The sequence below is a fragment of the Chrysemys picta genome, chromosome 3, assembly GCF_011386835.1.
Source record: "Chrysemys picta bellii isolate R12L10 chromosome 3, ASM1138683v2, whole genome shotgun sequence".
NCBI lineage: Eukaryota > Metazoa > Chordata > Testudines > Emydidae > Chrysemys > Chrysemys picta.
Genome location: NC_088793.1, coordinates 59,908,521 through 59,921,736, shown reverse-complemented (window position 1 = coordinate 59,921,736; position 13,216 = coordinate 59,908,521). Strand labels below are relative to the sequence as shown.

Genomic DNA, 13,216 nt, shown 5'->3' with positions numbered 1-13,216 from the left:
AAATATTCATGCAAATGAGTTTCTGGTCACTCAAATGGTTGAGGAATTGCTGTTCTCCACATGAAGAGAACAATGCTGTATTGGCATTTGAATGGGGGTATTTGTGCCCAAACATCTGTATTCATTATTCACCTTTCGTTGTTCGTTATTCTCCTGTCTTAAAAAGTTTGTCACCCCTGAGGGAGCAGAAACAATACATGTGACTTAAGTGACCAGTCAAACTAAACAGCTGACAAACACCCACAGGCTGAAAGTTGGTCAAATCATCTGTTTACACAATTACAGATAATGAATACACTTGCAGAAGTCAGGATCAGTTCATCAAAAAGAAAAGTGTTCAATTTGGATAACTTATTCATCACATATAATTCACACAGCTCTAGTCTTCCCCCATTTTATCTGCTATTGCAGCCTTTGTTAATTTTATCATAGTATATACATAAAATTGACCAGATCTGATAAGACTGGACTGATCAGTATAATTTCTGATGACCTTTCATCCAATTAAAGTTTGCTCTCCTAACCGCCACCGGTATGGACTTCAATGGGTTCATGCAGCACAGACATCCTGGATTCTCTTCTAATGGAGCCATAAAAATGCAAATCTCCATTTTAATTTAAATAGTACCATGCTATGTTTTGTGCACTAGGTGGCAGTAGTAATATATAGAAAATACACCTAAGTACATAACTTAGTTTTAGGTTCTTTGTATGATAAATAACATTTAAGCATCTCTGTGGTGATAAGAGTCTGGAGGTTTCTAAATGATGTTGTTGTTTTTAGGAATGATTGGACCTGCAGTATTTTTAGTAGCAGCTGGATTCATTGGCTGTGACTACACATTGGCTGTTGCATTCCTAACCATATCAACAACACTAGGAGGCTTTTGTACGTCTGGTTTTGGCATCAACCACCTGGACATAGCACCGTCGTAAGTATTGCTAAAGCTGGTTTTAATACAGATGACATTTTGATGATCTTCATCATGAATTAACACTAAAGCTGAGTGATGTGTTCCCTTTAGTATTAAATATTAACAATGGTGAAGCATTATAACCTTTTAGAAAGGTTATTTGCATTTGAAAAACATGCTGTATAAATTGGTCAGATGTTACTGTGTCATAAGCAGGCAGTGTGTAGTCACTGGCTATGAGCAGATCAATCCATATGTACAATTATTTTTCAGTAATTGTGTAATTTTTCAAAATAGAAGGCTAGATTCTAATCCAGAGGTGGGCAAACTACGGCCCACGGGACCGTCCTGCCCGGCCCCTGAGCTCCCAGCCAGGGAGGCTAGCCCCCGGCCCCTCCCCCACTGGCCCCCCTCTCCCGCAGCCACTCCACCGTGCGGGCAGCACTCTGGGCGGTGGAGCTGCGCGCTCCTGCGAAGCAGAGTGGCAGCATCTCTAGCTCTGGGCAGCGCGGCAGCCAGACATGCTGCTCTGCTTGGCGTGGCTGGGGCTGGGGCTGGGGGGTTATATAAGGGGCGGGAGATGCCGGGGGGGCAGTCAGGGAGCAGGGGGTGGTTGGATGGGGTGGAGGTTTGGGGGGGGCGGTCAGGGGATGGGGAACGGGGGGGGGTTGGATAGGCGTGGGGTCCCGGGGGGCCTGTCCGGGGACCTGTCCGGGGACAGGGGTGTGGATGGGATCGGGGAGTCAGGGGACTGGGAGCAGGGGGGTTGGATAGGGGGTGGGCTCCCGGGGGGCGGTTAGGGGTGGGGGGTCCCGAGAGGCGGCAGTTAGGGGACAAGTAGCGGGAGGGTTGGATGGGTCGGGTGTTCTGAGAGGGGCAGTCGGGGGGCAGGAAGTGGGAGGGGGCAGATAGGGGGTGGGGGCCAGGCTGTTTGGGCAGGCACCGCCTTCCTTACCTGGCCCTCCACACAGTTTTGCCACCCCAATGTGGCCCTTGGGCCAAAAAAGTTTGCCCACCCCAAGTTTGTTCTAATCTGTGTTTCTGTGACTTGTACAAGACCGGAGCCTGGCAGATCTCCCTTCCTAAAAGATTTATCTGTACTCTTTAGATGTCCACATACATACCGAATAATGACCAGTTGAAGAAATAGGCAGCTCTGTTCGATTTACCCTCATACGCAGGACACTAGTGAAGTACAGGATTTCTACACTTATCAGGGCAGATTCTCTGCTGTGCAAGGCCTCTGGGCACAGCAAAGCAGAAGGGGATGAACTGAATGGGCTGCTCTAGCTTGTGCCAGCTGTCTGTGACCCCCCCACCTTCAGGGAGCTGTGGATTAATGGTTTGAGCACTGTACTTGGAGTCTTGTAGTTTTAGTTTCTATTCCAATGTCTGCCACAGGAAGCATAGCCAGATTCTGGTCACTCTGCCACCCCAGCCTTTGTGCTGGTAGCTGAGTGGAGGGAGGCTAACAGCTGTACTGATTCTGTCTCCCTTGGGGATTCCCCACACTGGGGACTTGTGTGTGGTTTCTGCTTCCTCTGCACCATCTGATTAATTGCAGGTGTCAGGAAGGAATTTCCTCTCTGACAATCTACTGCACAGTTGTTGTTTGTTTAGGGGTTTTTTGTTTTGTGTTTTTCCCCATGCTTTTGGCTTCTTCTAACTTAGCAGCAGGGTGAGACTTGGATTCTGATGGGGTCATCCTCAGCTATACATGTTTATAAATACTATATGCATGAAATCTATTGAAGGGTCATGGCTGATTCCAGTAGGCCGTATGGTGGTATTACTTTAACGTGGTATTACTGTTGTTCTTCAAAGATGCAATTCACCTGGCTTCCCAAAGTGGAGAATTAATTGTAAGAGAGGTGATCAAGATAAAAAAAAAAATCTGAAATTTCCTTCTTTTTAAACAAAAAATTAATCTAAGTGTTCAAAAGGAAATCGGGTGATGTGCAGGATTCTGGGCTACACATTGAACTCCTCAAACCAGCTCCACAGTTTACCATTGGAGAAAGATTTCAGTGATGCTCTCTGCGTTCTTAAAAGTCAAAGATTTGGTGTAAACCTCTTGGAGAGAAGTGGCATTATGAACAAAGGAGACTGAGGAGCACAGAAGACAGGCTGTGGACTGTTAACAAATATTGCTTGTGAACACTGCCTCACAGACACAACAGACAAATTCCTAAAATCTCCATAAATCCCATCTCTTGCCCTGAATCATTGGCTTAGTATTGATTGATGTGTGTATGTAATACACACACACACACACACACACACACTCTTACACCCCCATCTTTCTAGATGGCTGGCTGCCATATATATACACCAAAAAACGACATTAAAAAATATTAGGATTGCAAAGTAAGGCACTCAGGATAGGCAATGACTGAATTAAGGCTGCCTGTACCGCCATAGTGCAGGCCTCTTGCATTATATGTGATCATGTCATTAAACACTATACTATCTTTTTCACAGGACCCTTGTCTCATTCATTCCACAGAATGACAGTGTTCACTTAATGAGCAGCTATTCAATATTTTGTTTTGTCCCCACTGTTCAGATCCCAGGCCTTATATTCAGCACACCATTCAAACTCTGCTCCAAAGACAGAATTATTAATTTCCTCATGGGCTTTTCTGTGGTGCTCATCACTATAGTTTGAGTTTTTCACATACGCTAATTACTTTATCTTTGCAAAACTTCTGTGAGATAAGGGCAGGGCCGGCTCCAGGGACCTGCGAAGGAAGCAGGTGTTTGGGGCGGCCAATACAAAGGGGCGGCACTCCGTCCGTTATTGGGACGGCACGTCCGTGTCTTCGGCGGGAATTCAGCGGCGAATTCCTCTTTGAGCTGCTGCCGAATTGCTGCTGAAGAGGAAGAGAGGGAGTGAAGGACCCGTCGCCAAACTACCACCAAAGAATGGAGCGGCACGATTGAGCTGCCGCCAAAGTGCCGCCGATCGGCTTTTGTTTTGTTTTGTTTTTTGCACTGGGGGCAGGGGAAAACCTGAAGCCGGCCCTGGGTAAGGGCATGATATTACTCCATTTTACAGATGGAGAACTGAGGCACAGAGATATAAGGTCTAAAGTGTTTATTTAAAAATTTTTAGGAGTCCGGTGGCACCTTAAAGACTAAAGAGAGTATCTGTTAGTCTTTAAGGTGCCACCGGACTCCTTGTGGTTTTTGTGGATACAGACTAACATAGCTACCCCGATACTTAAAAATTTTGGGTACCCAATTAGAGGTACCTACGATCTGATTTTACAAAGAACTTGTCATTATATAGCATTTTGTTTGTGGAAAGCACAATTCTTGTTGACTTCAATGTGAGTGCACAGCACTTCTGCAAATCGGACCCCAGGGATATCCAGAAAATGAGGAATTAAAATCATAGTGAGTGACAGTGTGGAAAGTTTAGCTTAAGTGACTTGCCCAGCATCTCACAGGTACTCTGTGGCAGAGGCAGGGATAGAATCCATGTATTCGGTGCAGCATTTAACTGCCTTAACCATGAGCCATTCTTTCTGTTTCTGCAATCCCCTGCCTCTGTCACTACACACCTTCCAATTTCTGCAACAAGTGAGGCTGGGGTCCGGGAGACCAATCTCCTTCCCTACCCAGTCCTGATTCAGCCCTAGAGCAGGTCCATCCTGTGCAGTGAATAAGTCATAAGTCCTTTGCAAAATATATTATGTAATCAGATAATGAGAGACGGTATTATAGTGCATACAAGAGGGCCGAATTAAGGTTACACGGACATTCTTAATTCTGGCTTTGTCTAATTTTTGAGTGTTTGACTTAGCAATTTAATGTTTTTTAACGTAGCTTTTGTATGTGTAAATTCCTAAGTTTTTTTAAAAAAGCAAACTGAAAAAAAAACCCAAGTAACATCATATTGACCCCGGCCTGGGCCATCAGCAGGATTGGAACTGTTAGATCAATCACACAGGTATCTCCCACTTGAGCTAATGGCGTAACAGAGAGTAATAGTAGGTTGTCATCCTCTGCATAACCAGCACTAGAGGGGGATGCCAGTGGGTTTCACAGATATCTGCTTGGAGCAGAGGAATTATCAGACTTAGGATACCTTGGCTTCCATTCGAGGCACAGTGGAGGGAGTGGTACTAATGGGTACAGAATCTTCTGTTCATTTTCCCTCCAAGCATGACCCCTTTCACCCTATACCCTCCAACCTATCTCTTTCTACCCCTGAATTCTTGTCCCAATCTCACTTCCTCACCTAGCCAGCCCCAGTCTCCATTCCTCAGGCTTCTGTTCCCAATCTCTTTGCCCAGCACATCCTGTTCTCAGTTCGCTGGACTCTCCATTCCAAGTGTCCTTGCCCACTCAGTCTCACTTTTCCCCCTACTCCCCATCCTGCTGAATATGCCCAGTGTAGATGGAATCTTCAGGAAATTTAGCTGCTATCTAAGAAGTCTTTAGTGAGCATGTGAAAACTGCTCTTTTTACCCAAAGGTTATATTTGGTCAGATATTCCTAGGGGTGGCAAAATGATCAATCAGGGAGGGAGGGACACGCACACGCACGCACACACACACACTTCAATACCTTGCTCCAAAGCAGGGAGGCCCTAGCACTTTTCAAAGAAAAGGTTCCCAGAATTTTTTGACATGGGCAAAATAAGACCCAGGAAAAACAAGTCATGTTTGGAAATAACTGAACCATTTTGACTGAAATCTTCCAAAACAAACCCCTTCAGACTGAAGCAGACACCCGCCATTGAAGGGGGAGAAAATGAATTGTGGAATTACTGTGGGCATAGAAAAAAACATAGTGATGAGCTTGCTGGCTATTACCATAAGGGCCTTTTGCTATTCAAAAAATTGTAACACACCAGAGCAGGAATTTGTATAATACATTTAAGTTGCAAGAAATATTTCCATAAATAAACAAAAATGTTCACACCCAAGTAGAAAACATGAATTATAATATAAAAATGTAGGTGTGTCTTCCCAGTATGTTGTAAACATTTGAAATTATTGGGGAAGGGGAAAAATTGTCAGTGTGGAGAAAATATATTCACTTCTGGCTTCTTTCCTGAAGTGTTGGCTAATTCAACCAATTACAGTAATATATTTCCTTAATGATGATGATTCTTAATACCTCACTCATCAGAGAGCCCTCATATTGTTCCCATGGCTCTCTGATGTGCTGAACACATCATATATCTTGCCTTGTCTCCTCATTCTGCCCCTTACTTAATCTGTGAGTCCATAGTATTCATGCATCCCCTACTATGTTATAGAAGATCTTAGTCATTTGGACTGTCTTGCTTTGCAGATTTGTCATATTTAGCTTTCTGTTTCATGTTGGATTCTTTACATTGTACAGGGAGTTGAACCACAGTTGTGTGCATCAGACTGTGTGTTATCAAGTACACAACCCATGTCAGAAACACTAAAAATGAAAGACATTTAGCCAGGAATGAGTTGCAAATGCTTCTCTGGGGCCTAGATGAGCTTTGAAAGTGCATATTAATATTGTTGCAGTGCTTAAATGTTTTAAGGAAGAAATGCTGCACGTAGGTCCATTAAGGGCTTCATAGTGTCTTGTTATGTACACTTATGTGCCCCTAGAGGCTTTTACCCTTGGGCTCTATGAAGCTGAATGCCATATTAATTTTTATGCACTTTCAGGTTGCCAAAGGAATATGAATACATATCTTATTTAAAAGAAATAAGTATCACTTTAGTCAAAATTTCAAAGTTTAAAGTAAAATACAGTGCACTGCCTTAATAAAGCTTGGTAAGTGTGTTGACTTTAAATAAAAATCAGCCAATAGGCTCGATGCTTGAATGTGTAGCTCCCTTGTAAATGCTTTATTCAGAACACACACACACACACGTGCTGCTAATCCCATCTGATTGTATGCATAGGTGCTGGAACAAGGGGTGCTGGGGGGCGGGGGAGAATGCTGCACACTCCCCAGCTTGAAGTGGTTTCCATTATATATAGGGTTTACAGTTTGGTTCAATTGCTGTCAGCACCCCCACTATACAAAATGTTCTGACACCCCTATTATACATATGCATCATCGCCTTTTATCTCCAGTGTGAGATTCCTTCTGGAGTCTCCTATTTCAGTAGGTAAAATGCCAGGGCTGGGCATATCTCTTTAGGAAGGCTATAGGTTCCATGGGGTGAAATACTGAAGTCAACAGGAATTCTGCCATTGTACTCGGGGGGGGGTGGGGGGGGGGAGCAGGATTTCATCCCATTTGTGTTAAACAGTGAGTTAAACCAATACAACTATTAGGAATATCTCCTTTCCCTTTTATTAGCTCATGGCCGACCTTAGTGGTTTTTATATGGCTTCTGGGGGCAGCAAATCCAACCAGCAGATCTTGCCCTGTTACCCCTTTCTGCTTCTGCGATCCCTTGAGTTCTGAACTGGAAGACTAAAATTCTTAGTTCTAGTCTCACTTCTGCCACTGACTTGCTTTAATGTTCTGCACTGGTAGAGCATTTTGCAAACATGGTGTCCATATGCCTTGCAACATCCCTATAAGAGGTAAATATATTCATTTTACAGGCACAGGGAAGAGAAACTGAGGCTAAATGAGTTTCTTGAGATTACAGAGCAAGTCATCATCTAAGTAAGACTGCTGCTGTGTGTGTTTAGCAGCACACCCTGAGATCCCAGAGAGATCCAAATGTCTGCAAATGGACCTGCAAAAGTGGGTGTGGCAACCAGAAAGATGGGTGGCCTAAGTTAAACCCACCCACCATTTGTGTGCTATAGCCGTGACCCATACAAATCTGAAGGAAACAAATGGAGCATATTCTAAAGCCCTGGGTTGGTGGAATTTATGCTTTGCAATAAAAGGTAAATGGAGAAATCCTTAATGCCTCCTGTCTTATTAGCAATGGCATCTTGGTCTTCTTTGTCTATCCCACACATTACCCTGTCATGCGCCACACGCTAACCACCTCTACCTTCCAACCCCTTTTTCTCCTCACCTCTCCAATGGATCCATCCTAGACAAATTAGTTGGGGCTTCCCAAAGAGAGCATGGCTTGGTGTAAGAGGCTGGGTGAGACTCTTGGCAGTTCACTGGTTTTGGCCTAGCTGAAAGGTGGCAACCCTATAACTGGCCAGCATGAAGCACCTAAACCAGTAACTCATTTTAAGGTGACACTGAGTTGCTCTTAAAATAAATAAATGGGAGCCATTCCCACGCAAGTACTTGTCTTGGCTTTGTTTAGCTCATGTGATCTGACGAGACTACAGCTGAAGATGGTTTGGCTCCTATAACAAGCAATTTCATCAAATACGGGAATAAGTTGAATAAGCAGTGTGAACAATTTCTTCTACAGGTATGCTGGGATCCTGCTCGGAATCACCAATTCATTTGCCACTATCCCAGGAATGGTGGGGCCAGTCATTGCGAAAAGCCTGACTCATCATGTAAGACTGCTAGTTTGTTGTTTCACTGATAAAATTTCCTATGCCCTCTTCTAATGGACACTCTCCATTCTGAGATGCTGTTTTATATAAGAATAAAACGTGATGTATATGCTAGTCTTACTCTTAAGTTGTGATAAAGCTCTGTGCCCTGGCTTTTATTTTGGTGGCTGTTATACTGGCAGTAAAATGTGAGGTTGCATTTCAAAGAGCCGCATAGGGCTTTAGCTATTTGGCTGTCAATGACTTAGGCCTTGTCTTCACTAAGGAAAAAAAAGGTGGGTGTATTTTAACACGTGTTAGCAGGTTGAGGTAAACACTGCCTTGGTTAGTTATGGAAGAATGATGGCGTTTGAATCCTGAATTAAAAACGTGTCAGGTAAACAATGAAGGAACTCCTTTCAATTGTATTTATTTGTAATGTGTATCCTGGGATTTTAGTGTCTATTATAAAACACTTTACAGTTCCTCGAAGACTTGAATTAGATACCCAGTCTGAGGCTTTTTATTCCCAGCACTACTTAGTCATAAAATCAGAAACAATCATGTACAGTAAAAGCTGTGTTATCTGGCACTTTACCAGCCGGAAAGCTCTATAAACTGGCATTTCTGATCTTCATTGAAAGTGGTTTATAGTCCAGTTGGCGAGGCTCCCTACCTGGCTCCACGCAGCTCCCTGGCAAGCAGCAACATGTCCCTGCTGCTCCTAGGCAGAGGAATGGCCAGGAGGGGTTCCGAGTGCAGGAGGAGGTGTGGGGTTGGGGCGTGGGAGAGGGTGCTGGATCCGGGCGGCACTCACCTCTGGCAGCTCCTGGCAAGCAGCAACAAGTCCCTGCTGCTCCTAGGCAGAGGTGTGGCCAGGCGGCTCTGCACACTGCCCTGGCTCCGCAACTACAGGGGCGGCGCCTGCAGGTGGAGGCAACTCACTGAGCCACCTAGTCATGCCTCTGCCTAGGAGCAGCAGGGACTTGTTGCCGCTTGTGGGGAGCCTTCCAAGGTGAGCGCCGCCCGGATCCGGCATCCAGAGCCCCCTCCCACACCCAAACTCCCAGAGCATGCACACACACACCCCTGCACCTCAACCCCTAGCCCAGAGCCCCCTCCCGCACCCAAACTCCCTCCCTCTTAGTTAACTGGAATTTTTCACTTACTGGCACCTCCCATTCTCCTAACGTGCCGGATAACAAAGCTTTTACTGTACATAACCAAAATGCTTTTCTTTTAGAATTATTGATAGAATTATTTAAGAATACTTTAGGGAGGGCAAGTGGGATGAGTGACTTTACTAGTACAATTGGTGAATTGAGTAACCTAATAATAAATCGCTCCAACCGTTGCTTTGAAAAACACTGAAGTATTATTTAATGCTGTGGGTCCAAACAGATCAGCTTTGTCTGAACAGCTTAACAAAAATTCTCTTATACTGTTTAGTCTGGTGTTAATACATTCTCGTTCAGCTGCGCTTTTCCTTTCTTTACCAGTAAAGACACTTTGCAAGCTTGTTTGAATAGTCACCTGCTATTTTAAAGATGGCTTTTTAACCTTAAAACATCTACATATACGTAAACCTCAGTATTTATTTTTATTTTCTTAGAAAAGTATTAGCCAATGCCATGCATGCATCCGAGACATTTTTTAGACTATAAACCTTCATCCTGGTTTCAGTGACATCCCTTCACTGCCAATAGTTAACTTTTCTGTGGGCCAAAATCAATCCAGGGCTGAAATGTTGATGTACAACCTATGGCTGGAATAATAATAGAGTAACAAATAATAAAACTGATTACCGATAAAGCATAGGAAAGATTTGTGCTGCTCTGAAAATTGAATAGTCCTTTCCATTAGGTTCATTTTCCATGCATTGGTTTAGCCCAAATACAATTTTGAGACAATACATTTGGACTTTGTCTCACTTTGTTAAATGACAAACTGGATGGAACTGCCCTTATCACAATGTTAAATTGCATGGTTTTAAAATGCATTTGACTCAGACTGCTATTTAAGTTGACCTTTTGTGTTTGTAATGCTTTTGATGTCAACGTGAAACTGAACTGGGTAGAATTTTCATTTAACAAGAAAGAGCATGTGGAATGTCTTTTTAGCAACTCTTCATTCTAAGATCTGATGCTGTAAACTGATTGCTTTTATTTTTTTCTCTTGGCAGAATACTGTGGGAGAGTGGCAGACTGTTTTCTATATTGCTGCTTCTATTAACTTATTTGGAGCAATTTTCTTTGCATTATTTGGCAGTGGAGACGTGCAGGACTGGGCAGTCAATGGCCGCCACTTGCATAGAAACTGAAGGAGTTATTGAGATATCAAGGCTATACTGAATCACTGTACTAAAGTCATGTGACCTGAAAAGTGCCTTTCCTATTGATGCCCAGAAAGCTACAAAAGCTTTTCAGTTTAACCATTTTCTCTGTGTACTGTTTGTACTGGAAGTCACTTGACAGTGCATGTATGTTATATCTGTAACAAGAAACTACTTAGCTCTAGTAGAATAGCCTCATGCTAGGACTTCATCAGATACTTGATCTAAAACCTAGAATTTTAACTCACTGTGCTGGGCACCATTATCTGTCACCTCTTAATATTTTCTGAATTAAAACGGGTAGGAAGATGTCTATCATTGACAGGGCGCAGGGGAGAGAAGGGATTGTGTGTGGTGGTGCGGGGAGGAGGAGGAATGGTATGTAATAAGGAACCTTTTTTTAATTTTTATGATGAAATTGACATGCTTCTACAATTTTAATGTCCAGGAACGTCCTGGTTTTCTAGAGGTTTTTATTATATTTTAATTTTTCTTTTTACCAATATTTTAATTGGTGTTATAGGGCTCTGTTCTACTACACACGTTTCCAATATGTAAATGTTCCATGTTCAAGAACATGGCTTCACAATTAATACAGCGTAATTACAGAGCAAATTTACAACAAGCAGCTTACATATGAGACAAACAGACAGAAGGAGTCCTTCCCCTCCCCCCGCCCCCTCTTCTCAGTGGGGTAAGATATTGACATACCATACGTTCAGTGTCCTATGCATCGACAAAGGAGTACGTTGCTATGGTTTGAATTCTAAGCAATGTGAAGATTGCACTAGAAACACAATGGCTGAGTGTATGTATTAAAATGATTTTCAGTCTGACAACCTTTTTTTTTTTTTTTCATGACAATAAGCATTCAAAGCAATGGAACTCTCAAATTCTTCTGCTCATGTTGTAAATTTGCCAGTAGAAATGTACTAAAATGAGGCCAGTGCAGAGAGTAAGGATAATACTTTTTAGTTCTCTTCTACAGTTACTCTAGCCCTGTTCACAGGTTAAAAATCAGTGATATTGGGAAAAGAACCACTGCAACTTCATTTTTGGAAGTTGCCCCAGGCGCTTGCTGTTCGGAGTCTGAGAGAATTGTGCTGTTAGTACAGAATTCACACTTGGAGCTTTCTTTTACTATAAATGTACACTTGGATGCTACACACCCGATTAAACCCAATTGTGAGTGAAAATTATAGTCTAGAACAGTGGTTCCCAAACTTTAACAACCTGTGAACTCCTTTCACTAAAATGTCGTCTCACGAACCCCCTCCTAAAAATGAATATTCCGAGGGATTTTCTCCTTTACCTGAGTATAAATTATAAAAGCAGTGATCTTGGAAATATAAAATTTGTTTTTATGACATGTTTGTTACACACTATTTATTATTAATTACTACTTATCATTACAGTATTATTACATTATGAAAATGGCAACACTCTTCCAAAATCTCACTTTCGTAGCTTGTATCACTTGAATAAGCCAGTTATAAGACAAGGCTCTTATGTTTCATCAAGGAGTATCAAATGTGAAACAGCATGAAGGTATTTAAGAAGCCAACTCAGAGTTCCTCCTACACAAGCATTCAGGTCTTGAGTCGTCCAGGAAAGCACCACACATTACAACAAAGCTTAAACTTGTTCTTCATAATAATTTTAAAAACAATACTAGCTGCCTATTTAATTTTAAAAACAGCAAAAAATATCCAACTCCCTTTCCATTTCTTATAAGGAGTCTTGAAGTTTAAATCTCCTCAGTGTGACAGATATGCTTGCTTTGATCTGCTTAGCTCTTGGAAGTCCAGGGGCTCTGGGCTGCTGGCCCCATGCTGCCCGGAGTCCCTAGTGACAGCTCTGTCCACCATTAGGGAATTTTTTCCTGAGAACCCCCTATAACATTTTGTGAACCCCAGAGGTTCACGAAACCCAGTTTGGGAACCACTGGTCTAGAAGGAATGGGTGATTGAAAATCAGAGGGACTCAACTTAGAGTATTCATCATGTAGAGCAGGTAAAAATCCCCTTTCCAAAGATTCCTGGATAGGAGCAGGTTGGTGAAGGTCACTTTGCTTTGTTTTTTCCACCTACCAACACTACAAAGAGAAGCCTGGCACACCTGCCTACTGGTGCTCCAGGGGAGTCTGGCTGACTTCATTTCTAGGAAATGGCTACTGCCTCTCTTTACCAGCTTTAAGAACCTTTGTGTTTTCACCTGCATTGAAGTGTCATGTTGTCTTACTATGGAAGTATGTTAAAGCTGTGCTGTATCATCAATTTGTTTCTACAATAAATGGTGCCAGATTCATATGGAATTAATATTTGCACATGTGACTGTTATTGGAAATGATCACTTCCCACAAATTAGAATTGTAGCCTCCAATTAAACAGAGAATGTACCAACTGTGGGTGGTGGATGGATTAGAGGATTGTGATTGGGCTTCTGAACCCTTAACCACTGCAGCAGTTTCAAATCTAGCAGAGACGGGTGAGTACTGTCTCTATGAAAAGAGGTAGCTGCATTTTCTGTTCACAAAGCAATTGGGCTTTTTACTGGT

General features: G+C 42.8%; 1 protein-coding gene across 1 annotated transcript in view; it reads left to right on the top strand.

Moving 5' to 3' along the window:
• Positions 1-12,977, top strand: part of SLC17A5 (solute carrier family 17 member 5) — a 40,953-nt gene extending 27,976 nt beyond the window's left edge. Inside the window, exons 9-11 of the mRNA XM_005312518.5 lie at positions 785-932; positions 8,258-8,348; positions 10,510-12,977. Coding sequence (XP_005312575.1) covers positions 785-932; positions 8,258-8,348; positions 10,510-10,647 — 377 coding nt within the window. The 3' untranslated portion in view covers positions 10,648-12,977. The remainder of the gene's footprint in view (positions 1-784; positions 933-8,257; positions 8,349-10,509) is intronic.
• Positions 12,978-13,216: the final 239 nt, after the last annotated feature.